Below are 27,565 nucleotides of genomic sequence, written 5' to 3' on the forward strand. Positions count from 1 at the left end.
CATGTGAAACTAACGACACCGCTGATCATGAAGAAGAAGAGTAGCGGCAGGGCACTGGGAACCTGACAGATAGTGGGAGTGTGGGCGCCCACTTCCACCACTGCAGGGCCTGAGGGGGGAGAGGGAGGAGAGGGAGGAGGAGAGGGAGGAGGGGTTGGGGGATGATGGAGAGAGGAAATAAGAGAGGGGGCGGTTTGAGGGTTTGGGCAGCCAAGGAGACCAGCAGAAGAAAAAGTGCCGTTTTATGAGGGTCGTTAAAGGAGACGGATCATCGCCTCAAACGACCCCGCACGCCAACCAGCTAATATTAAATCCTGGAATCTGCCGTGGCAGTAACAGAGCCGCTGACAGACAGCCCACCTGTCACGTTGTTTATGCTGGTTTGTAAAAAGGAGACGTGAGTTGCATCCATCCTCTGACCCATCATTTACGCCCTCTTACACTCCAATTGTCCATCAAAATCAATACAAAGCAAGCAGTTTAAGGTGGGCAGCAACACGGCTTGGACCGCGAAGCAGTGCTGTGTGAACTCACCTACAACCAAAGAGAGGCTGCCCATGCCAACATCTTTTTAAGGCATTTATGGTGAGCTATTCTAAATCTATATTTCCCTTTCATGGGAAAGAAGCATTAATAATACATTTCTGTGCAGATGACCGTTTATTGTTAGGTCGTAGAGTGTACATTATCATCCTCTTAATTTTGTATGCCTCTAATAGAAGTCTGGCATTATTGAATGTATTTCTCATTGTCAGCAAATGGCATAAAAAGATGAACGATGTGTTAATATGTCTCTCTGTCCAGCTTCCCTACCCTGTCTGTGGCACTCAGCCCTGAGCTCTTTGGTTCCTGCTGAAACAGCTGGTTACTGTAGTTTTTAGCAAGCGTCACTCAAATGGGAACAAGCTGAATATTTGTTGGGGACTACTTTCAGTGGAGGATTAATCCACATTTAGTGCTGTAGTGAGTATTGATGGCAGCAGGACGCTGTATCTGGGACTGACAATAAGCAACAGTGAGTGTGTTCATGGTAATAAAGCTTGAGCCTTTGGGATTTTTTGTTTTCAGCAATAGACTGATACAGAATATCACCAGCCTCATCCTTTAAGAGACAACAGGATGGTTAACATACAGCTTTGTCCAGCCTCACAGTGATAAAAAAACACCCAGTTCCCGCCCACACGATCACCTATTAACTCACCTGACCTTTGGAGAAGCTGGAAGCTGAAATCACCATCCCACTCTCCCCCCTCAGTCATGACTTTTGACATCTGATTCGACTTTCGGCTAACCTCCTCTTGAAATGGTGACTGTCTCTACAGCAGGGTTCCCTTCATCAGTAATGGCATTTGATCCATCCAGGTCACACTACTCTGACCCCTGATCTCGTCCTGTGCTAAATACCAACCACCGCTCACATCCAAGTACCTCCATAAGAATATCCGCCTCTAGTTACCCTAACTGCAAACTACAGCTGGCTTTTTTAAAACTATACATTTCTGTTGCCCAAATTAGTGATTATCGGTAAGCAATAATTAATTCTAGAACAAGTAGCCTCTTTTATGTGCACAAGCCCTAAAATCACACAGTGAAAACTGAATACCTGCATTGACACATTTTACCTTCCAAAAGTTTATGTAGTTTAAATTTCACTTCTTCAAGGTCTTTTTTTCATCTTTGGATTTACAACGACGGACTAAAATCCAAGTATCTGGTATTAAAAAAGTTGTTTTCTGATTTAAAAATTCATACCAAGTCAAAATAAAACATGTCGCTCCAATTGAATTTGATGCGACTGTCCAATCAGGTTACAGTCACTGAAATCTGACTGAAGTCCAGATGACCGACAGCATAAACACATAAAATCGTGTTTTTAAAGTTGCAAAAAATTTGCATGATGACACAAACTTCTTTCCACCCTGTTGGATGGTGTTCCTTTTTTTCATTTCTGTTGTGTTTTACCTGTTGGATTTTCTGCTGTTTAACATTTGCTTTTAATGTATAATAAATGATATTTCTGACAAAATACACAAAAGCACAATTCAACTGCTTGAACATCAACAAAGCAAGCCTGGGTGTGAAAACTCCCTGTGCAATGCATATTGAGTTTTATCTGCACACAAATATTCTTTTTGTGTGAGAATCTTTCATCTATGGACAAAAAAACACTCCTCCAGTATAATATACGTAGGTAAATTGTCCATTAGGCCTTGGTGCTTGGTCTACTATTTGTGTTTTTGCCAGAAGATTTTCTTTGAATCCTTGACTTGGCTCAAAGCATATACAGCTCTCTCTTGGTTTGATGAGTTTTATTCAGCTACGAGGAAAACTGTCTCCGTGTGTGTGTGTGTGTTGTGTGTGTGTGTGTGTGCGTGTGTGTGCGTGGATGCGTGTGTGTGTGTGTGTGTGCGTGTGTGTGTGTTGTGTGTGTGCGTGTGTGTGTGTGCGTGTGCTCGGCAGGTTTGGATTGTTTGTTCTCAGCTCAAGTGTATTTTAAAAATTGAAAAACTAAAAAAATGTTTTTTTCGTAAAGAGGCTCCAATATCCAAACTATCAATTTGTGTTGAAGATGAAAGCTCTGCTGGTCTTTCGGTTTCAGCTCGAAATTGAATATGGAGTGAAGTGAAGTGAAGTGAAGTGTCGTGCCCCCCTCCTGCAGGTACTGAGGTTCGTTCAGGAGTGGAGCAGCCTGGCAGCCATGAAGCAGAGGCTGCTTCGACGCAGCGGCCTCCTCTTCCACAGCCCCACTTTAGGCTTGCAGCAGCTGGCCACCGCCCAGCGCCCTCACTCAAGCACCAAGAGGTCAGATTCTAGCTGGAAATATCTTTCCTTGAAGAAAATATGCTTCTTTGACTTTCAAAAACATAACTGTGATCACATTGTGGTTTTAATTGACTGTTCGTTCACCTCTTCCCTAAAACAGTGATTGGTCAACTAGTCAGTGACCAATCACATCATGCCTGGCGAGCTTTTCCACATGTTGATGAGGTGTTCGTGGTACTGTAGTAACTCTGATACTCGCCGTGGTAAGAGTTTAGAGGGTGGTGTCTTTTTTTTAGCCTTTCCAAAACCAAAAACAGAGGAGCAAAAGGAACGGATCAAACTGTGTGTTTATGTGCTTTAACCTAACCTACAATTGTTAGCATATCCACTAACTACCTGACTAATTACAGTGGTAGCCCAGCGTTACTTTAAAGGCCCAGAAGTACAGTGTTCTCTTACTATATTTATACATGAGGTTACATTTTATGTTAAAAAACACATCCATTGTGTTTCCCTACTGAGTGGAAGCCAGTTCTGCATATTATTAGAGTTTTGGATGGTGTTAGTGTGTCTGTCCTGCTCCTTATTGGATTTTGGAAAGTCTTACAATCCAACACTAGTCAGTGTCACCAAGTTAGAGTTATGTCCATCAATGTTATGTTCTAATGTTAAAAATGAAAGCGCAGTGTTTGAAAATACAAATAAGTATGCAAGCTTGCAGGCCAGACAGCGGTACGATGGAGCAAAATAACAGTCTGAATATCATGCAAGTAGCCATCAGGTGCACATTTAGAACCCTCTTACAAGGGTCTCAATGTTTGCCAGCACAAAATGAGAGGCAGCTTTTGTTTTCCTCTGTCTGAACTCAAGGACACAAAAATTTGTGAACATTTTGAGCAATAAATCGTCCCTCATTATTTTTTGAATGAATACATCTGTAACCTGTAACAAATGTCTTCCCCTCTGAGCTGGTCAGCAATTTGACCTAGCGCCCTCGCTGTGCCACTTAGTGTGCATTTCAGAAATGGTGGAAATAGTGAGATGATTTAGTTACCAACATTATGTCAGAAACGGAGAAGCAGTGCGTGAGATTTCACAGAGAAACAAGCAGATTTGTAAATACTAACTGCCCCAGGCGTCATGGAAGGCTGAATAGTATTTGTGTGTGTGTGGGTGTATCAAAGGGTGTCAGCTGAGGCATAAGAGAGGATGGGATGAGCACTGTGTATGTGTACATGTGTGTTTTTTGACAAACAAGCATTGTTGCTGGCACACTAATTACAGCTGGCGTGGATGGAAGCAGGGAGAGTTTGCCAATTACAGGATAGACGTGTGTGTGTGTGTGTAAGTGAGAGAGAGAGTGTTTCTCAACCGGGGAACGTGTTTGGGTGCATGAACCTAATCAAGGTGTGAGTAGGAGGCAATTGGCCCGGCTTGATTTGATACCTGTTTGATTTATTCACTAATCAGAACCAATCAAGCTCCAGCTTCGGCTCAGCGGGGCGATCACGCCTCACCTTCCCAGCACTGAGACGCTCAGCTTTCAACAACTTCAAACTTAATGCACTTTGCCTGGGTTTCCAACCCTGGATATTTCCGTCATAAGCCACTCGTGGTGATTTACAGTGATTTTTGAAGAGTTAAGAGGAATTTAATCTGGTTAGCATTCTGTCTAAGTACGCTTCATCGCTAAAGTGACAGCACTGCCTATAAATGATGCTTGCTTCTATAATATGCCATTGTTGCCATAAAATAAGAACACACATGAGCTTTCTTTCAGGTATACTTATTTTCCACATATTAGTAGCTCATCAGTTTGGTTGCTAAGCAGTGCACGTCAGCAGTAGTTGTTAGTAAAATTCAGATAACCGATGACCAACTGAACACTGCAGTATTCAAAATAAGGCTACCTACACAATAATCTTATACGAAATCAATAGAAGTTATTACTTGCCCAGATTGCTAGAAGGGAAAAAGCCATCACGTTGGACTGTAATATGAGGATAAGATTAAATTTCTTATCTGTTTAATAACATTGATTGCGAAATCATACAATATAGTACAGCACTGAAAAAGATGGAAAATGGATAAGAACCCAGAACAGTTAGCTCCTAATATGTAGAGCAGCTTACATTAAGCAGCGACTGAGTATTGCACTTTCATAAAGTTAGAGATTCAAAAAAAAAAGAATGGTCAAACTTGAAACAGCTGAACTGAGATATCCTGACTTTTGGAATGAATCACACCACACACAATAAAAAGCTGGATCCTGTCCTACACATCCCATTATGCAACTTTCATTAGACACTCCCTGCCTGATGAACACCCACATCGTTCAATCTCCACACCTCCACTTTGTAACACAAGTGCTCTGTTATGAATTTTAAGTCTCAAGCTGAAACTGAGAGAAGCCGGGGTTATTTAGTCAGACATGACAAAGTTCCTCCACAGCCTCAAAACACACACAACAGTGTCCAGACTGAACAAGTACTCAGCTTCAGCCACTTTAAAGACACAAACCTTTCATCACACCAGAGCCCATGTTAGAAACTGTCTGTGGACAGCATTGTTTATTTGCATTCTGTCATTGCCTCTCTATTAAGTAGTTTTAATGGCCTTTCTCATGGAGGATTCAAGGTGCCACAGGTGTCACCAAATCAGCCAGGACTGAAATCGTATGGATTATAGCTTTAAATCCAGCATGTGTACAGTCCTCATAATACACAGATCATTTTATATACATCATTATATTAACCTTAAATTTCACCTGTCTATGTTAGACACACAAAAATAACATCTGAGCTCAGTGGCCGTGCATTTTACCCCTGGGCCTTCAGTGGCGTCCTACCTGAATCAAACCACCTCTAAATACCATCATTATGATGCCACGGCTATAGAAACCATCAACATTATACAGAAAGGCAGTGTAGCAGGACGTTGCATCGCAGACAGGTATCTCATGTTGTCATCACTAAAGCAAGAAACCTAATTAAAAGTATTCAACAAGTCTCCTGCGCACCTGCAGCCACCGCTGCGCTGCTGCGCCTTAAACATCAACACTCCAAACACCGACTCGTTCAGTTGTCAACAGCAGACATTCACAGCAACACAACTCCCAGTGCTCCTCGGAGCCTGTAAGCCAAAGGTACCGCTCTGGTTACTGACCTGAAAGTGGCGGACGAACCCTCTTCCCGGCTGGGACAGGCTTGCTAGCTTCGGTTGGCCGACATTTCCTCAAAATGTCCAGCTTTTCTTGGAAAGTCCGCCTTAAAAATGGATTTCTAAGTTGTTCTGCGACCGAATTAACATCTTCTCCTCCGTCAGCCGTTGTGGGTTAAACTGCTATTAATACTTACAATTACGATAAAGTTTTAGCTTGTGCAGGTCGCTACAGGTAAGAATCCAATCCAGCCAATCAGAGGACGTGAAAATACTAACGTCATCGTTCACCTGCTAGGTGGCCCTGAGGTCACCAACTGGAAATCTGATTGGTTAAAGCAACAGTTTCGATGTATTTTAAGATGAGGGCGCCTGCACTCTTGATTCTGAAGGTCTCAGGGCAACACATGACTGGATAAAAGCTCTAATATAGACAGACACTGCTGGGAGCACTATGAAATGAAGAGCACAGACTATTAGGAATCATCTAAAAAGATTAATGGGGAAAAGATTAAAACGTAAGTCAGTGATTCTGAGTTCAGGCCAGCAGAGAAGGCCTTACTGGCCCTGATGGCCCACCACTGCTTGAACTTGTAGCTCCTTGGTTCATCTGAGGTGGGCCACCACAGTGCCTGTCATTACCAATAAACCAGCTGGGAATTTCTTTCGTCTGACATTAAATAGACTGTTGCTGTTGCAGCCGTGTCTGACGGAGGCCGGCAGAGGAGAGCAGCCATCAATCAAAGCAGCTTCAGCTGGGCCAGACTGGAGCATTAGCTTGTTAGTGCGACTTCACACAGCTGAGCGGGGTCTGGCCCCGGAGCTGAACCGCACGCCAGTCTGGGTGGAGCCGGGCTGCTGCTCTGCTGCTTTGTAGGTACGCTGTCAGCAACCCGCTGCCACCACAGGCCGCCAACACTCCTACAGCTGTGCATCAAATGGCCAGCAGCAGAGCACCATGTCCGCATAATCCAAGAAAAACGGATAGCTGTCATATTTTTTGAGAGCTATTGCAACTTCTAACACCCGTGTAACATGTTTTTACTTTACTGTAGCTGTCATGGCTATAGAAGGTTATCTTAAAGGCACAGTTTGACATCTTTAGATTCTCTTCCTTACTGAGAGTTGGATGAGGAAATTGACACCACTGTCATGGCGGTGCAATATATATATGAAGCCACCAGCAGCAGCAGACCAGTTACCAAGCAACCAGCCAGCGGAAACTATAGGAAGCTTCTGCTCTCGGCCAAGAAAGGGTCCAGTACATAACCTCCTGTAAGACTGCTAATTGTCTTTTTTCATTTCAGCATTTGTATGGATTAAATAAACGAGGCCCACTAGCAAGCTTTAGAGGTGCAGACGGCAGGTTTTGTGACCATTGGACAGAGCCAGTGAGCTGTTTCCTCCTGCACAGCTGCTTGCTTTACCTTCTTACGCAGCATACAGACAAGGACGTGGTGTCAATCCTGTTCTCTAACTCTGGCAAGAAAGTGAAGAAGTGTACATCTCAAAATGCTGAACTTTTACTTAGAATGTGTCTTGTGGCAAACTGTGCGAAGCTGATTTTTTTTTTTACATCCATGTTTGCTTGCTTCTTTTTCATGGCCTCTGTGGGCACATTGCTGCGCTTCTTCTGTCGCTCAGTGGAGTAGCGTGTGTTCTCCATAGCGCTTCTAGTGGTCAAAAACTTGTAACGTAAAAAGAAGTAATGCATGATGAAGGAGCAGCAGTCACCTTAGCGTACAGAATTGCTGTCCAAGCACCTACCTGCATACAAACATGCAAAAACACACACACACACACATCCACACTCTGCCACAAGCGCAGTTGGACTCCAGTTTAGTATAAGGTATCTCGTTTCATCCATCCTCTGTGCCAGGACCGTTTGAAGCAAAGGAAGCTTGTGTGTTTGATGGAGACTTACCTTCTTCCTCATCTCCCCTCAGCTTCCACAGAAACTTCTCCTCTTTGATGCGTCTCCCTCCTCCACGTTCTGCCTCCTGTCATCCATCTTTCCTTTATTTTTTTTTTTCCCCCTCTGCTGTCTTTCCATCTCCCTCCCAAACAAAGTATTCTGTCCAGATGGAGGTGGTGGAAATGCAGAAAAATGTCCCTGCATAGCCTGCAGGCTAGACTAGAAATACTGAAAGCGTAGTTGGCAACACCCTCCTGTTTAAATAGTAGAGTGTCTCATGGAGATTAGTGCTTTATAATGTAAGGACAGGACTGCAACATGTAACCATTTGGGTAGATTAAATAACCCATTTGTATTTAAATGTATTTTTGTATCTAATTTTCTTTCTTCGACAACCTTTCAGAAAGATATAAAACATTGTTAACGTTTAAAAAGGCAAAGTAGTTAATTCTACATCCAACCACAGGCAACTTTTATCTTTCATTTACTGCATAGTTAGTTATATTATATTAACTTTATTTTTCCATGTCTGATAGGTATAAGATCTGTTCCAATTATTGACTTTACTTCAAAGGTGGTAGTGCTACTGTTTGTCTGCCAGCAATAAAGTTTCATCAAACCAAGCTCAGGAATTGACAAAACTGTCAGAGCAAATGTTTTTAAATGGGTTATTAACTATCGATCTACATAACAATTAGTGAACAGCTTCATCACCTGAGCTGATTGTCTGTGAAACAGCCACACCACGTAAAGGCTGCCCCCTCCATCTTTTCTTACCTCACGCTTGTTTTTTAAAGCTGCCATTTTTCACTTCCTCTAAGCAGCAGATTGCATCACTGATTTCCATAAAAGTAATCCTTTATTTTCAGGAATCCTTTTTTCTGTGGGTGAGGCTCAGTGTAAAAAAACAACTTGGAAACATTAGCTGACTCACTGAAAGCGTGCTCTTGATTTAACCAGTTAACTAACAGGATGTCACAGGGCCCTCATCACTACAGAGTGGGTAAAAACACAGTTTACGCTATAAGAAAGCTGAATCTTTGTCAGTCATCCAATGAGACACATGTGGCGCCTTCAGAATGAAAATACATCAGCAGAAACAAAATATATCAGAAATCTAATTCTAAATATTTGAAGACTATATGTTCATCACCATTACTTATAATAATGATTATAGTGGGACACAGTAGGCAGGGTTAACCGGCCTGATTTGTGCAGAATCAATACGACATCCAGGTACATACTGCAGATTTTGCTTTTGTTTGCATTCTGGATACTATATACAACATTTTAGCCAAATCAGTATGCACTGCTAGTTTAGTGTGAGGTTTTGAATACAGCCTGAGTCTCTGCCAGTTGCAGGTTTTTAGAAACCAAGTCCGACCTCTGACCTCCGTTTAGAGGACAGGAGAGAAAGAATAATTGCTCTATTGGGACCATTAGAGTGTCGTATCATCCCTCTGTGAAACGTCTTAATGTTACCTGAGGACGTTTTGGTGATTGGTCACTTTTCTCTCAAGACCACAGCAATTTTCTTCCACCGAGAACAAACAAGTCACTGATTTTTTATTTTTTATTTTTTCCCCCCCGAACTCCTCCTCTCCTGTATTTCCTGTCAGTTCTGACATCCTGGGGTCATTTCAATCCTGACCAGATTGACATGTAGCGTTTCATGTAATTTTCGACTTGCACACCTAGCATCTGTATTACAAGGGCCATAAAAACCAGTGGCGGGGTAGATGGATTAGATCAGATGATTGACGATCCCTGTGGGGAAATTAGATTGCTGCAGCAGCAATAGTAATAGGATTCAGCAGGGGAAAGGGACAAACAGAATAAGAGCACACAAATAGAAGAGAAAATAAGCATTGAAAGTAGAAATTTGTGCATTTAAGTGCAGTTTGGTGCCAAGAAAAATATGAACATGCATCTGGCATAGCACTGAGGCTGTTTGTAGAGTTTTGCCAGTTCTGTGGGTGATGGTGTGTGTTACATTTATGTGGGTGAGTCCCAGGATTACCGCAGTCTCGTCCAGATAACTAAGATTACAGATATGCCTGAGCAACATCAAATTTACCTGGTACTAATGCTGTCCAGAGAGAGTTTGCGAATCTATCCTCTTGCACCTACTCCCCCATGCTCTACATGTGAATCAGCTCTCTCCATCAAGCTCTCTGCTTATATAATGTCCGCTGATCCTGCATTGCTTCACAGCCCCGTTTATCCCATTTTCACAGGTACCTCAGTAAAGATGAGGTGGCCCAGGCCTCCCTGAGCAAGGCCCAGCAGGAGGGAGGCAACGTCCGACTGGTCACCAAGGAAAAGTTTTTCACTAAGAGGAGGTCTGCAGCTTCACTAACACCACCTGCTTCAGAGAGGTAGGTTACAGCGACAGACATGTGGGTGGTTGTACGGGGCAGCAGAGGTCAAGCTATCCTCGGGTCTTTAAAAGTCTTAAATAATATCTTCTGGGCTCAAAGTTTCACACAACAAGTATACAGTCTTAAATTTCAGCTCTACATTTGGCTGATAGCTATGAAATTCCTATATACCATGTGTGTTTAATTGTTTGGTTTATCTTAAGTACAAAATCATCATCAAGCAGCAGTTTTTATGTGTAACGGATAGGTCATAGATCATATCCAGTCTCATTTGTGGTTATTAAAGATGTGGTTTCATGATCTGTACATGAAGGTGGCTTCTTCTTTGGGATTCGGTGTATTTTCATTTTCCTTCCCTTAGCTGTCTCCATGGAGACCTGTATTTGCCTTGTGGGAGAGGCACAAAGGCCCGCTGAGTGTGTTAGTACAGTAAATATAGACCATAATACAATCTACTGGGTGAGAAGCAACGGCCAGCTCACCCCAGGAGGGAATATCACTATGGAAACCTGCAGCAAACACACACTCTTTCTCACATGTACCCATCGACTGGTGTTACATGTAAAATGCTTGTGGTAGCCTGGAGAGCGTCTTTAAGGTGCCGGCCAGGATTTGTGTGCACCATACAGCTGTGTACAGCAAGAATATATACTGAGAATATACTAATAACGTTAAAAGCTAAAGCTAAAAAGATATATTTTTCTAAAAAAAAAACATCTTAAAGTTAAAAGTTAACATTGCTGTGTAGCTACCATGACAGAATAGAAAATCATTGAATAGAGGATAAAAAAAAAAAACAATAAACAGGTAGAAATAGAACAATAAATAAGAACAATAGCAATAAGGTAACAAACTGTATAGACAGTGTCAGGCAGTAGTAAAAAGTGCTTCAGCCCAGATGTGCGAAGCAGCAACAAAACCAGTACATATGAAAATGTCTTTATAAAAACAGGGTGTAGATGAATGTAGTTATCCCTGAAAACTGAGCCTATTAACACGATCTCCAGACTGTAACACAGGATGAAGGGCAGTGGACCCCTGTGTGACTGTAGAGCTTATTTGGTGGCATTGTGTGCATGTTAAGTCTTTTTGTAGCTGACAATTATGGCTGCAGTCAGACAGTAAAAGGGATGCCAGGTGTACTGATTCAGAGCAGATGTGACTCTGGGGAAGAAGCCATTTCTCAGTCAGGAGGTGAAGAAGACCCTGTAACGACTGCCAGAAGGAAGGAGTTCAAACAGGGTCCTTACAGATGCTGGCAGATTTCCTGAGGAAGCAGGAGCTGCAGATGAACCCCGGAGCTGTGAGCTGTATCCCAGTGATCTTTGGTACGCTGGAGACGACCCACAGAAGAGCTTCCCTATCAGCTCCTGTGCAGCAGAGGTACCACACAGAGATGCAGCATCTTAAGATAAGTTGATGCATTGGTAGTGCAAGTTCATCAGCGTCCTCAGAAAGAACAAGCATTGCTGTGTTTTGTGACAGTGCAGTGGTTTGAGGCTCTCTGAGATGTGAATGCCCAGAAACCTGAAGCTGGACTCCTCACTTGCCCCCACGAGCATCCTCACCTATATTTGCATTATTTCTCCAGGTGAGTCAGGACAGTGTGCAGGGCCAGAGAGATGGCGTGCTATGTCGATCTGTTAGTTCTATAAGCGAACTAGTGTGAGTCCAGAGAGGCGGGCATGGCAGCCAGTCTTTCAAAGCACTTCATTATTATTGGTGTGAGGACAACTGGATGATGGTTGTTCAGATGATGGTGTTTGTTTTCTTCAGCACAGACACTGAGATGACTGACTCCAGGTACTTGAAGATACTTGTGAATAACTCAGGTAGCTGTTTGGCACAGTCCTTAAGTACTCCGTCAGGGCGTGCAGCCTTCCGTGTACTGACCCTCCACAGCGTGCTGCACATCATGCGTGCTCTGTGTGAGAACATGTTTGTCCTCTATGGCCGGGATTCTTGCATTTGTCGCATCGTTGGAGATTGCTCGTTGGACAGTGTGACATCAGTGTGAGGGCAGACGGGGATGCTCTTGTAGTCAGTGACAGACGCTGTCATGTGGTCTTTGGCCTTTTTCTTGCCTTTTCATGCCTTTTATGTGTGTTATCCACACAGCTGTTGATGTAGCAAATCACAGCGGTCGTCCACCTCTGTGCTGTAATTGGCCCGTTGTGCAAACAAATTAAGGTGGCTTCTTAAGGCCATATTTTGACTGTCGCTATGTAGTGGTGAGCAGTGGAATGCTCTATATGAATCTTTGACGTTCATTTACAATTGATTTACACTTGATTGGTAGGGCACTGCACATGTTGCTGGTAGTTATAGATTATATGTTGATCTGGATTGCCTATGATATCTAATTTAGTGCCAACACACAGAAGCTGCTCTAGCTCATGGACACATCTCTCCAGAGGTGACACCCTGTCTTCAGCAGCAGAGCAGCCAACATAAGCCACTGTAACACTAGTTATTGAGGCTGGGCTGACTGAGGTGAAAACAGCTAAACTGGCAGGTTTTAGGTTAAGCTAACAGGGCAGCAGCAGGCTACCACCTAACACCAAGATCAGTTTGAAATAAATATATCAAGTATAAAGTGATCTAGACGTTGCAGCTCAAAGTTAGGACTAGTGAAGTACCAGTGGAACCATGAAAGACAGTGAATGAACAAATTAAAACAGACAAAGGGGGAGGGAGACAGAGTAAACAGTGGCTATCGATCTAAAGGAAATCACACATGGCTTCACTGCCTTCAGTGGACAACCCACCAGCGTTTCAGAGCAGAGAATACTGCTTATTTTTTCACGATTATACTTGGTGATCTTTTTTTTTTAGTTATTCAAATTTGGTTGGGTGGATAATAACACATTTTTCTGTGGTGTGACAAACGCTTTTCAATAAATGAAACCTACAGAAGCTGATGTTTGGAAAACAAAACCTTCATCTTTATTCATAAAAGTTTGCAATTCATAAATCATTAATGCCCACCAAGGCGTTGTGCAGGAATGGTGTAATAACCATGAGACCTAGAGACCATCACTGAATGGCGTGGTGCAAATATGAGATTGTCAGAAACTGTGTTTACTGATCTGTACGAGGGGACTACCTCCAAGTGATCTGCCCTCTCCCACTGTCTCCCTCTCCGTCCACCAAGTTCACAAGAATCAACATGAGATTATTTAGCAAACTATTGCATGCTGTCCATATTTGAACAGTATGGGTCTACATGACAGATAGCTGTGGATGAATGTTGGCTGTTGCCTTCTGAAGCTTTCTGTTTGTTCTCTCTTATTTACCTCCATGTCTCCTCTGCTATCATCTGACTCTTCTCCTCTCCCTTGTTCTTTTGCCTGATTACACACCATAACACACCATAGTGAGGAGTATTTGGGTAATATAAGAAACCTCCGTAGAAATACAGCTGTAGATCCACCTATTAATTTTCTCTTTTTTTCCAGTTCATCCTCTTTTGTGGTAAAGCCTTGTGTTGCCAGTGCCTTGATTCTACAAACATCTCTGTCTTGTGGCATAAAATATTTTGATCATAGGTCAACATGGGAGAGCCTTACATGCTACCAGCTATTCAGATTTGGAATAATAAAAGGTGAAAATGGATCACTTCTGGTACAAACAATTCTGGTAAATCATTATTTAGCTGGAATATGTGATAACTAGCTACATTTGATTGCCTCGTCAAGATGAGAGTTCCACCTTTGGATTATTTCATAAAAATAATACTTTGCTGTAATCTACATAGCTGTCACTTGAGGAGCCGTGTTGCCAACAGATTTTCTTGATTACAATTTTCATACATTTTTGTTTCCCTGCCTGGATCAATGAAACCAAAGGTAAAATGCAGATCAAATGACAGAAGCGTGAGCACAGACGATTTTTGCAGAGGCAAATGTTCAGTCAGCATATCGCACAGCATGCACATAGATCTGAGGGGCACGACCAAGTGCCGTGACAACTTGCGGAGCAGACACACAATAGATGATGGAGCCGGGGACACCGTCGAGCATAAAGCTAGCCTCAGGCATGAGATTGTCCTCATGAGAGCATGAGACAGAGCCTGAAAGCCTCAGTCACATGCCACAAGTGTGAGAGATGGCTTCCCTGCTTAGAGTTGTGAGGCATTTAGCTTAGCTTAGCATAAAGACTGGAAGCAGGAGGAAACAGCTAGCCTGGCTCACTCCACAGTTTTGAAATAATCTACCTACCAACACTTTAAAGGGCTCTAAGTAAGAGGTTAGTGTCGCACACAGAAAGCTAAACAGTTTCGAGTTTTAAGCGCTTTAGAATAAATACAATATTCTAAAACTGGCAGAAATTGTGATGAAAATCAGCAAATTCATACGACAAAAAGGTGTTAAAGTGTGATACCCAGCTCAAGTGGTGGGCTAAAACAGCCATGCTGCCATGTAGAATTAATCACTGTGGATTGCTTTAATATTTGGTTCAATTATATGTAATATTAAAACTGAGATGCACTGAGTTTATCAAATAAAACTGTCTGGACTGGCCGCCTTGCCGTCCACAGAAAGTGACAAATTAAAATGTATAAAACAGAATCTGCCTGATTCTGTTTTATACTGATTCTGTTGTATATTGCCGCCTGATTAAGAGTGAACAAGCACACCATGGATTGACAGCTGGACTCACCAGCGTCAGATCTTTTTCCTCTCTGTTGCTTTCGGTTTCCTTTGGTATAAAGCATCAGAGATCAGCTCGGTGGTAAACATTAGCAGGCTGTGTGCCGTTTGCTGAAGGCATGTTGTGCGATTTCTGGGGTTTGAAGTATGAGTTTCTGCAGAGTGGTGTGCTGCTGATCTGCCAACATGTCTGCTTACTTTGTGCATATATATGAATTTAAATGACTTTGAATCTAAATGCAAATCATGCTAATAACATGATTGCAGGAAAAATAGTATCTTCAGTATGCTTTTGATTTCTTTGATTTGATTGCATTTATCTGGCTAATGCACTCAACATTTATGGCTACTAGCAAACCAAGTGTTTCTGGGTTAATTTCTTTTCAAAGTACCATATTTTCACCACACTCAGTTTGGGCACACCAGTGAAAAGTCTATTTCTGTCTCTCATCATCCACTAGATGTTGCTGGCACAGCACAGCCTCTTGGTACTCTCAGTTTTTTTGGTATCTTCTCAACTTCGAAGCAGCAAGGTTCCTTTTTAGAGTGTTTTTTCTTCTCCATTTCAATGATTAAATCTCTCTCTGTAGCTCTCTCTCTCTCTGGCCCTTTGTTCCTCTCTCTGTCTGTGTGAATTGTAAACCATGGGGAAAGAGAATTTAGTCCATCTGTCCCCTCCAACGTGGCTCTAGCACCCTGCTGGGACAACATGGCAAATGCCCAAAACTGGCTGTCCTCTGCCAAAAGGACGGGCACACACACATCCTGGAAATCTGCTGCAGAGACATCAGCATCATGTATACACACACAGTATGTAGACATTTCTCACACTCTCACACACACACACACATCACGCCCATCAACTCTGCATCTGCAGCACACAAAACCGGCCCAGAGTTCTTTTTTATTGAATGATTACATATATTGAGTTGTGTTTGCTGTTCTGCTGATGTTGAAAGAACTGAGCTCTCCAGTGAATGTGACTGCTGGCTTCACAGATTGATGTCTGTCACATCGGTCAAGGTAACTTCTCTTTGAAGTTTAGTGCACAAAGGACTAAAAATCAACCCTGCCGTATGAATCAGAGATAATATAAAGGGCAGATTTCATAGATTAATGGAATAAACTCATCTTCTGACATTGAAAATAATTCTGAATACTGCAATTTGTTTTTTTTTCTCGTCAATATAAGTCTTTATCCAGCCTTGGAGTCGTGTTAGCTATTTCCATTGGTTACCATATTGCTAAATGCTAAAGTATGTACATTGGACAGAACTATCGCTATCGCGAGAGACATTTTATTTATCATTGTTTTATTAGAAACGGGCTATCATGTCTAAATTTTCCTGTTCCACAAGTATATTTTATCATATTTTACGAGGATGTTTCCTTGTTTTCTCATCAGAAATAGTCATGCCTCAGTCTTTTTAAAGGGGCACTCCAGCTGTCTGTTATTTTGCTTCCATAAAGTTGAGGGGCTTGGAAGTGAAATAGTCAAAATCTTTTGTCAAGATATCCTGATTTTACTATATAAAACACCCTACATTTCTTATAATGCAACTCAACAGCACCTTTCATTAGACTCTTCCTCCTTAAATACCACCATGCATCCAGTTAGTGACAAGTTTACTGTCAGATATTTGGAGTTTAAGGCCAAACTCAACATAACCTAAACTATCATTTTATCTATAATATATATCTGTAATTCAACAGACACTCCAGACCCTTTCAGTGCTGTGACTTTCAACTGGCACTTCAACTGAGTGAAGTGCTTCAACTTAAACTGCAACTCCAATGTAACATCTCACATGCAAACAGAATTTACCAGTACCTACAGTATCTATCGTTGACCTAGGTGATTCTGGTTCTAATAGTCTTGTGAGATATTGGGTGAGGTGACCAACATTAGTAGTAACAAGGACATTACCATCTTAAAAAAGGATGTGAAGATACGAGCCAGCAGCAAAACAATAACCTCTTTGCTCCTGAGTAACTTTATCATGTTTCTCACTCTATCTGTGTCTCTGCAGGGAGAGCAAGGAGCCTTGTAAGACAGCAGAGGAGCCGGGATACCTGCAGGCATTGGACAGTGAAGGCGTCCCTCTGTGTCTGTCGTGCCATCAGGCCTGTTCTACCACCGGTGGGGCCTGGGACACTCGATTCTGCAGCCACAAGTATAACGACACTAAATACAGACAGTTTAGAGGCAACATACGTGACGTTTATACATACACATGAATTATGGTCAGTCGATTATACCCATGCCTTTGCAAGAGTTATACAAAAAGTTATCAAAGTATGGAGCAGATAGCAGTTGCATGTAAATCTTAGCATTCCCTGCTTGGAGCACCAGCTGGGTTCGGTTTACTGCAAAGGGACAATGCAGGCAGCCTTTGGTAAGATGTCAATCAAAGAGAAGCATATTAAATTAGCTCTCAGATAGTTTGTGTCTGTGATTGCTTAAACATTCCAGTACTGGTAGTCTTCTGTGCCAAAGCCCACCCATCTGGCACCAAAAAAATCAATTATACTCAGAGCTTTAAGGGTTTTTGTGCAAAACAAACTCAAAAACGTGACAGTACTTCACCTTGTTGCCTTAATGGCTTTGTATTGTAGGAGAAATGCTGTTTCTTGATAAAATAGATCGCTTTTCTCAGACTAGACTGCACCTCTTAGAGTTATAAGGGTCCTAATTCTTTCTTTTGAATTTTCTTTTCTAGATCAATTCATAATCAGCACATTAGGACCAACAGAAATTATATTTTTATTGAAAAGTGGGAAAATGCTGCTGGTTCAGCCTCTGTCCCTGAGCGAGACCCTCCACCCTCTCCTGCGCGCTCACATGGTCACTCTGAATAAAACCATCAACTAGATTATTGTAACTGGAAACATCAGTTGTATCCCTTTATTCTTACCATCCATTTAAGGTGGAAATTCAATTTTCTCAAGTGCTTTTCAAAGGCCAAATTCAGGTCATTCAGTCTAGATGCTTCACTCCACTGTAGCTGGATATTGTCAAACTCTACATTATTTTCTACAAATGATGTCTGTGCTCCTTTCAGCAGAGCCAGAACTACAGTAGAAAAAGACTTTCTCCTGTTAATGAAAAAAACATTCAGCTGTTCAGTGATTGCAAAGCTGTGTAGATTCCAGTCCAGATTTATTTAGGTTTCCTCACCCATAGGTGCCAGGAGGAGTTCCAGTTGCGCTCCAGCCAGACGTACATGCGCTCGCGGGTGCTGGAGGCAGAGCAGGGCGTCTGTCAACACTGCGGCCTCCACGCCCACGACCTGTTCCTGAAGGTCCGGGACGCCCCGCCCTCCCAGCGCAAGGAGATGCTGGAGAACAGTTGGCTCGCCCAGCTGTCACTCAAACAGGTCAGACACCAGAGTGAGAGGGACAGACATTTCAGTGGAAGATATAGAAATCATGTTTGTCTGAGGGGAGTCTTAGGTGGAGTTGGATGTTTTCAGGGTTCAGGTGAATTAAGGTTGCCGACACCTTCAGCGCATTTTAAGTAAGCAACAACATTATTGGACCATTAGTGTTAAAAATGTTCTCATCTTAACATCAGTCTCCTGATGTGAGCTAAATAACTGACAAGAAAAGCCGTTTTATGTGTGTTTGTGTAAGCGCAAATATAAAAGTGCCCTGTACTCTCCAACCCACCTACGCATATATGTACACACACACACACACACACAAAAACAGGTTGATCTGCACTCCAGGGGGGCAGCTCCCAGTAAATGGATTGCTGGGCCCATTGATTTTTTTTTTCCCAGTGCCAGGCCTCAACCAGTAAGCCTGTTTGATTTGGTTGGCTGTTATCCTGCAAAGCCAGCCCCCCCCCCCACACACTCACACGCGCGCACACAAACACACACACAGTCTCACCCCCTTCTCAGTGCCGCCGGCAGCAGCATCAGCGTCGATCGATGCACCGAGCTTTAGAGGAAACAAACTCAGCCACATGATAAGACGGCGCAGCGGTGGAGGAGCCTCGAGATTATAGGCTCATTCTTTGGTTCATACTGGGGGTTCTGGTGTGGGTGCATGTGCTTCCTGGTGTGTATACATGTGTATATGGTTCTTTATGTGTACCTTGGGGTCTATTTTGGTGTGTGCAAGTACGTGTACAACAGAATTTTGGCATGCGTCTGTTGGTATTTCGGTGTGTGTGTGGATTTTGTGCCTGTGGGCAGAAATATTGGTGTGCAAGTGTGTAGTTGTGGGATCCGGTGTAGCAAGGTGCATAGTTTTGGCACAAAAGCAGGTTCAATTGACTGGAGAGTGTGTATGAGTGTGTGAGAGAGACGTGAACTCTGCCCCTGTGAGCAGGCCTGTTCTTTAAATCTGTTGGGATCAATTCCAGCTCGCTGCCTTAATGTCGACAGAGTAGCACTCAAAGCAGGAAAATGGATTTTTTGCCCTGAACTCTTCCCATCAGGCTTCTCTTTCTCTGTTTCTAATTCTCTCAATCATCTTCTGCTCGTCCACTTGCTTGCTTTGTATTCTCTCCTTTAGTCTCTACGCCTTTGTTTCTTTTTTTCTATTTCTGTCTTACCCCCTTTCTTTCTTTTCTATTTCTTCTCAGGATAAAATAAAACATTTTGTTGAGATGCACACCAGGAAACAACATATTGGTTTACGTTCCAGGTCATTTTGTTCCCAGTGTTCTCTCTCTGCACCGCTGGAGCTCACTAATCTGGTCCTGATTCATAGTCCAGGTCCAAGGAAGGTCCAACACGTAGCTCATTATCTTTACATTAAATACCAGAGATGCTCTGTTGTGTCTCAAAGCTTCAAAAACCAACTGATCTGCTTCCTTTTATCTCCTCCTGTAGTAGAGATGTATTAAGTGAAATAGAAATAATAGCTTTATTTAGTTTTCATACATTGTCAGTATATTTAGATCAAAATGACTGACATTAGCACTGACACTGTTGGTTAACGACTATTTTGATAACTAATAAATCACCCAAGTCATTTATCAAGTGAGTTTTTGGTGAGTTTCCACCATCTCAGATATGAATGTATCCATTACTTTGGACCGTAATGAATTGGGTTTTTTTAGACATTTTGTAGACAAACTTATTAATCACAGAGTAATGTATAATGAAAATAGTCATTAGTTGCACCCACAACACGTAACATACGTCACGACAGGTGATGAAAACGAACGACTGTTTTGGTACAGTTGGGCTTTGAGCTAAAAGCACGCTGACACGCTCATGTTAAGGTGTTGATGGCTAGCAAGTATGTTCACCAGATTGGTTTAGCATGCTACATGTGCAAAAGACAATGTTAATATGCTGAGATTTAGCAGGAAATGCTGGCATGCTAACACTTTGTAATTAGTGCAAAACATATGGCCTCAGGGTTCAGCTGGAGTGATGGAAAGGGAAGTTTGGTTTGGTGTTTTATGTGTATTTATGTGTATTATTCCTAAACTTGAAAATACCAGTAATTTCAAAGCCATTAACAGCATATGTAGAATGTATCCTACTGCAGCATCTTATTCCCTTTGGTTTATTTAACCTCATTTCTTAGTCATACAGACTTATATGTACTCACTGACTGTTTCCCTACAGCTGCCCGTTATGAAGGGCCAACAACAGTTTGGTGGGTTACTTGGCTGCACCTGAGGATGGTTGATGGCAGAGTTCACCGTCATTGATTTTGGTGCAATTATTGTTTTCATCAACTGGTCTTACCCTCACAATCACAAGGGCTTACATTAATCTCAGCATTTTAAACTTTTATTGGAGGCCTTTCTCTGCACTTTTCTCTCATTATTTCCTGTTGTAGATTTCTGCCATTTGCTGCTGTCATGTGTGCTCCTTGAGACTTATTTGTTTTTATCTCTTTTTATTGTTAGCGCATTGCAGAAGTGCCCCTGCGGTGCAGAGATTTGTTTAATATGAATGATTGCGCGTGTGTGTAATGTAAAATAACAATTCAGGTCCATTCAGTACTCAGAGAAAAATACTGACTTTTACTAAAGACATCACATCAGTTGAAAAAATTAACTTTAGCATAGATGGATGGTTTGGGAGGGCAGCACAATCACAGCTTGTTTTTGGCAATTTAGGACAGAATGAGAAAACATCCATGGGTAGTCTGTGTACTGAGATACTCACTGTTTCATTCCGTGTGTGCTTCTAGCTGAACACGATGATCTGCGCTCCGGTCGAAGGGGATTTTTGGCAGGTCGACCACATCCGGCCGGTCTACAGCGGGGGAGGACAGTGCTCTCTGGACAACCTGCAGACGCTCTGCACCGTTTGCCACAAAGCCGTACGTGCACACTCTGCACCACCGCACACGTAACGACCGCAACACCAGCTTATAGAGCCAAAGGGCTTAAGGCGCAAAAGCAATTTGTCTAACATTTAAGGTGCACAGTAGATGGACCTCTCCTCTATCCCCATATAAAGAGAAAGCCTCATCACTCATGTTGAGGATCACGTGTGGTGGCAGTAATGTGATACATGGTCAAACACATTGATCAAAAGCCACACCATCCCTCACAAAGCTGTATATTGTCTGTAATAACATCACATGATATGGCAGTATGACATATTGATATATAGCATTTGTTTGAAAGGCTATATATCTGTCTTGGGGACATTTTCCTCCTTGAGCTGCTTCAGTCAATATTTCATAATCGCAGACAATTCACTCCTTAAAACAGAACTGATTTAAGAGCAGAGGTTTCAAAATAAAACAGAGCTTCCATTGTAACCTAAAATTCGCTTTACACTCACGCCAGAAAGCAAATTTGTCAGAGTGGGTGTCAGTTTGGAAGGAAACGCTTCATATGATGACATATATAAACTGATGTGAGGAACTGCACCTCCTGATAAGGGGATCCTCTCGCTGTTTATGCCACCGCTCAGACACTTTAATCTAGAGATGCTCAATATATTGATCTCACTTTTCTCTTCAGCGCCGACTGCAGATTTAAATCTTACATCATGTTCTATTTTTTTTCTCCACAGAGGACGGCTCAGCAAGCCAAAGAACGCAGCCAGATGAGGAAGAGTGTTGCAGCTTCCAAGGTTGCATCAGACATCAGCAGGTTCTTCATCAGGAAATGAAATGGAGGTTTAGTACGGGTCGTATAATGTAGGTGTAAGATTTCCTGAATCAAATTGTTGAATCCTTGCTGACATGACTTTGAACGGCATGGATGAAGACACATTATGATTCTCTCATTTGAAAGTATCTGAAATGTCAGTCAATCTGACGGATTAGGATAGAAGGCCGGATGTCCTTGATGATCCCTACTTTTTTTTTTTTTACTATCAGTGGTGTCCTGTTGGACTGCTGTAGCTGTGGAGTTACTTAAAACAGTGACAAATGCGTCAAATGCAAATTCAGCCAACTCCCCTCTCGTCCCCGAACCGTCACAAGTGCGGTAGTTTTGATTTATGACGGCCCCCTTTTTGCTCGAGGCTGAAATGGAGCAGGTTGTTTAGAAAGATGCTGCTATTTTAGGATTTTGCAAACTTGGTGAAAAGTAGCAGGTGAGAGATGAATTGGGGGCTTTGTGATTAAAACTCCACGGCAGAAAACACAACCAAGTGTCCTCATTGGCATCCTCAACAAGTGGTCTTGTAAATCTTGCTTCTTTGGAAGAAGAATGAACGCTCCCTTGTGAAATAAAAACCTATTTTCACCTGGTTCCATGTCTTCTTCTCCTCTTCCGGTGCTTTAACCACGGATCGGACTGTAAATACACCAAGACGTTGGTTGTTCTGACAACCTAGCAAATCATTTCATCGCCTCAAGTCAGGAACATTATTGTCCATGTCCACGCATCTACCTCCTCTTCAGCTGTGCTTGATGATCTGAACAGGGCTAAAGTCAGTCAGGAGGGCTATGTTTAGAGAGACGGAGAGCAGAGTTACTATGGAAACAAGGCTTCAGGTTCAGCAATGTCGAGAATATTGAATCTCTTCTTGTGAGAGTTATACAATGAGCCAGACAGACATCAGAAACTCCAATCAATATCAGCAGGCTCCTGTGAAAATGAGGCCGTCACATTCCTCCGCAGCAGAGTTTTACTTCCCCTCTCGCTGCTGAGGCTGCTGCGCTTGACGTTGCAGATGTCGTCATGTCACGATTTGTCTGTCTGTCAGCCGTGTCAAACTCTGAACTCAGCAAATTCCGCCGTCGTTGGAAAAGTTTTACATTTTTCTGGCAGCCCCAACTTCTCTCAGCCAATCAGGGCGCTCGGTTGAAGGCACAGCTTCAAACTTTTTTCGGAGCCCATGTGGGTGTGCGCGTGGGTGTGTGTGTATTTCCCCTACGGCTGCTCCAGGTCTCCACTTAATAAGACCGTTGTTCCTCTCCTGTCCAAACCGACAAGCTTTGTGAGTAATGAACATCTCCCAGGCAGCCTTCCAACAACAGCAGGTTTCAGTGTCAGTCCCTGTCAGCAGCCAATGACTCTGATCTGCTGTTTTATTACACCCTAACGGTGTATGTGCGTGTGTGAGAGAGAGAGGGAGTGAGCGAGGCAGGAAAGTAGCACAAAAGTGTGGCCGAGTGTGTTCCTGTGCGTTACACAAATAAAGCGTGTGTGTTTGGCAGAGGAGACGTGTATATTGGAAGAGGGAGGAAATGGTGTGTGTGTTTGTCAGATGGAGCCATAATGAGGCAGCGCCCAGATGAAGACGTTTCATGTTCTTCCCAGAGGGTCCGCTGGGTAAAGAGCAGCGCTGCAGCCATGTGACACTGTTTGCGTTGGACAACCTATCAGCCCAGAGGAAAAACATTACCTCCGCTGGTGATGACAGTAATAAAGATGGACTCAAACACCGACGGACGGCCGCCGAGGTCTGCGTGTTTGCTCTTTGTCTAACACGCCCCTCCCCTCTTTTTTTAAAAGCCAGCATCATAGCAAAGCCCAACTCACTTTTTCCATCAAGTGCAATCAGCGTCTTTGCCTCTGTGCCATTGCTGCAGAGACGTTTCAACAGGTTACATAGCAACACAGCACACTCTGAACGTCACATGGCCAAAATTAGCTGGGCAACTATCTGGCGGAAATAATGATATATTGATAGAAATTCACAGTGTGATGACAGAAAAAAAAGGCAAAGAAAAGAAGAATGGCTCCATCTGAAGAAGTGAAATTTAATAGTGAGGTCCACCACAGCAGTGATCCTGCTTCTGTCAGGAGAAGAACTATCAGTAAATCAGACAGTAAATGTTAAGAGCAATTTTAAATTGTGGTCAGGAATGGGTGACTTGTACCTCTTGTTATTATGAACATGAGCAGTGAATGAGTCAGTCCATCCATACTCTGTTTTGCTGCTGTGAATATTCACCAGAGCACTAAATGTGTATTAATACGCAGCTGGAAATAGTCCACGATTGGACTAGAATACACGATTTCTTCCTGTTTGAGTAGCAAGTGTTTACCTTTAGCATTTACCTCGTTCACAGAAATAATAAAAACGCATGGTCGCTGTTGCCATGGTTTTAAAAACGGCGGGTTTGATTCTTGTGAACGAGTCGCTCTCATGACTCATCATGTCACTCACTGGCCAATCAGCGGCCTGCAGTATGTTGACGTCACATTTTCGGCTCGACTCAGCTCGCTTGGAACCCCGGCCGAGTAGGTACTAAAAAAGTACCCGGTACCAGATACTATCACCTAATGGAAAACCATAAAGACCGTGTTGAGTCGAGTCGGTGCTAGTGGAAAAGCGCCAATAGTAACTGTGTTTCTCAATGTGGGTCAGAGGACCTCCAGGGGCCATTGACAGGGCTCATGGGGGTCCACAGCAAATTGAGAAATAGATTAATATCGCTGTATCTCAATTCCATAGGAATTTCTCTAATTACAGAAATTACATTATGTATGAGAATGATTATTGTAGTTGTACGGGTCATTTTCAATATTATCTCCCGATAGGATGTGGTGACAAAATGTCTCTTTAGGGGTCTGGAACATGAAAATGTTTGAAAAGCTCTGTTCTAACCAGGCTAAACTTGACAGTAAACCACACAAATCATTCATAATTCAATCAAGATTTGCATTCAGACAGCAAGGCTTTATATTTGGTGCCATTCCATTGGTTATTCCATTTCAACCTCGCCTGCCCTCATAATCTACTTTGGCCTTTTCAGCTGAAGGAAGCGCTTCTACAAACCCAATCTTGTGTGACAGGTGTGATGGAGAAGGGCCAATAAAAGCCTGCACAGCTCGCTGCGTGCAGCCACCGGCTCTCCAATCCGTGGCTGATTCCTGCTGTGGTTTGATTCCTGGCTGCCACACTCTCCACTGTGATCCCTCTGTGTCTGTGACCCTCCCTGCCCTTCAGCAAGGAAAAGGAAATAGACACGAGGGAGGCCGTACCCCGCTGCTCTCCTTCAGGAGTGAAAAACAGGAACGGCACTGACTCTGTCTTGCCAAAACACCTCTGATATTCTGTCGTTTGGTGGAATGTGAACTGCAGAACCTCATTATAGGAAAGGAAAGGACCTCCAGTCAGACCTCTGCAGCGTTGTGTTACAACATCGAGAAAGCCTCCATTCTATAAGACTGCACCCGCATCATCTAATTGAACTCCCGAGTTGGCGTTTAGGAAGCAATTCTTGGCTTTAAACAGCCACAGCCGATGAGAGGCTTTTGTCTTTATTGTCATATTATCTCTTGGGATGGTGATGAGATGATTAATCATTTCCTGCTGCAGCCTTGCTCTTGCAGAAGGCTGGCACCACTCGGCAGAGTGCGACGCCCTGGGTGGAGGAAAACGGTATTATGGCCCAGGTAATTGGTGGAGGACCATCAGTCATAAGCGATCTAATTAATCTCATTAAAACACCCTCTCTGGTTGCACAGAGATGTTTCTGGAGGACCGCCACCACAGAAGGAGTTTTCTGAAACGGGTTTATCCATCCTAATGAGTGTCATACACACAAATGATATTCCAGGAGAAACTGCAGCTGAAGCAAGTAACAGAAAATCAATACAACAATTCCATGAAAACCGCGCCTGGCTATTTCCTAATGTCATTCAGCGTAGTAGGGGATGTGCAGTGGTAAAAGGATGCTTTCTCATTGCTCAGCTGGAGATGGCTTTTGTCAAGTCCAAATTCTATTTATTCAAGATGGCTCCCTGGTTGTCTCCCAAGATGCATGGCATGCTGCGGATTAAGACCAAAAACGCAATCAATTCACCCAGCAGGAGATCAGGGGAAATAACAGATAAGGTTCTTAGCATAATTCATACAGTCCCCAATCTGGCTAGGATTAATGTATGTCGTCGCTGTAGCTCGCTCTCATTTGTATGTTGGCGCTCGTGTGTGGCTAAATTGGCGCTTCATGTGGTCCATTACAATCAGGCTTTGTTTGGAAAGGCCCCTGTGAGGACTGGATCTGACCGCAGCATTTTACAAGACATCTGTACCTAATGCAATTTAGGACTGATGTAATCACATCTATGGGTATTCAATGAAAAATATATGCACTGTTGACTAAAACCGCAGTTCATACATTAAATTGTTAGATGGAGTCACAGAAGAGTCCTGGCAGCACTTGACATCAGAGGAAGAAAGCCACAGTAGGCTACAGTAGTACAGTTTTCCTCTTTCATGTACACTGTGTCCATATGATTGAGGTTAAAAATGGAAAGCTGAACAAAACGCCTTCCAACAAGTTCCCTTTTCATGAGCCTTAAAAGACATCTTTTCATCTCCCATCTCATTCTGCAGCCATTGATCAGCCATCTTTCATAGATTGCTTCCAGACAGCTATTCAGTCGCTCTGACACTGCTCAGCATGCCAGGTTTTCATACGTCTTAATGGCAAGGTCTGGCTTTTGTGCCCAGATTAAAACCTGAATTGTAATCACTTAAATTGCCAGTTAGTTAAATGAATGACTTTTGTTAAAAAAAAAAAAAGTGAATCAACAGCTTAGAAAGTTTGACAGTGCGCGCTGAAAGCTGGGCATATTTTCAAATTTGGGGGACAAAATGGGACTCCTCTTGCCTCATCCTGTGAAAATTAGGGTTTTTTTTGTTTTTTTTATTCAGCGCATGAGCCAGAAAAAGGTCATGTCAGTCTTGTGACAAGAGTGACAGGTCTGGGGCATCATTACTGAGACTTGGAAGGCCTGTGTAAGCACCTTTGGTCACCTCGGGAGAATAGATCCCCACTGCGCTGCCGCCGGCCTAATGAGCACAGACAGCTCTGCGTCTAATGAGAAGAGGGCGATTGCGACTGTCTTCCATCAGCCCTCTGCTCCGTCGGTACAACATCCCATAATGCCTTGAACACACGGCGTGAGCAATTGAACAGCGGCGGATATGTTGTCACACATCAGCGCAGGGGCTACAGAGTTGAGGAAGGAATCTGCCAAAATGTCCTTATCGCAGGCCCAGAGCTGGAAACACCGAACTATAGGTTCCTTTAGGTTGATCTTTATCCTCACAATCAATAAGACCATGGTACAGTCTGTAGGAGTTAAGAAAGAAATCGCGGCATTTTCCAGTCATTGCGGGAAAATATATAATATATAACAGCCTGTCCTCGATGTGATCGCCTGTTTCCAGCTGGCAAAACATGTTTGGATTACATCTACTAAAGCAGTCTTTTTTTAGTTCCTAGTCAAACAAAATTTTGTGGATTCCTGGCAAAATCTCCACCCTGACAACTTACTTTCTCATACTCTTTGCATT

The 27,565-nt window shown here is 43.0% G+C and overlaps 1 protein-coding gene across 1 annotated transcript in view; it reads left to right on the plus strand.

Moving 5' to 3' along the window:
* The window catches only part of zranb3 (zinc finger, RAN-binding domain containing 3), a 75,531-nt gene extending 52,995 nt beyond the window's left edge, over positions 1-22,536 (plus strand). Inside the window, exons 16-21 of the mRNA XM_070855657.1 lie at positions 2,660-2,802; positions 10,075-10,215; positions 16,901-17,044; positions 18,055-18,247; positions 21,036-21,167; positions 21,872-22,536. Coding sequence (XP_070711758.1) covers positions 2,660-2,802; positions 10,075-10,215; positions 16,901-17,044; positions 18,055-18,247; positions 21,036-21,167; positions 21,872-21,970 — 852 coding nt within the window. The 3' untranslated portion in view covers positions 21,971-22,536. The remainder of the gene's footprint in view (positions 1-2,659; positions 2,803-10,074; positions 10,216-16,900; positions 17,045-18,054; positions 18,248-21,035; positions 21,168-21,871) is intronic.
* Positions 22,537-27,565: the final 5,029 nt, after the last annotated feature.

Source organism: Pempheris klunzingeri, chromosome 24 (genome assembly GCF_042242105.1).
Source record: "Pempheris klunzingeri isolate RE-2024b chromosome 24, fPemKlu1.hap1, whole genome shotgun sequence".
Lineage (NCBI taxonomy): Eukaryota > Metazoa > Chordata > Actinopteri > Acropomatiformes > Pempheridae > Pempheris > Pempheris klunzingeri.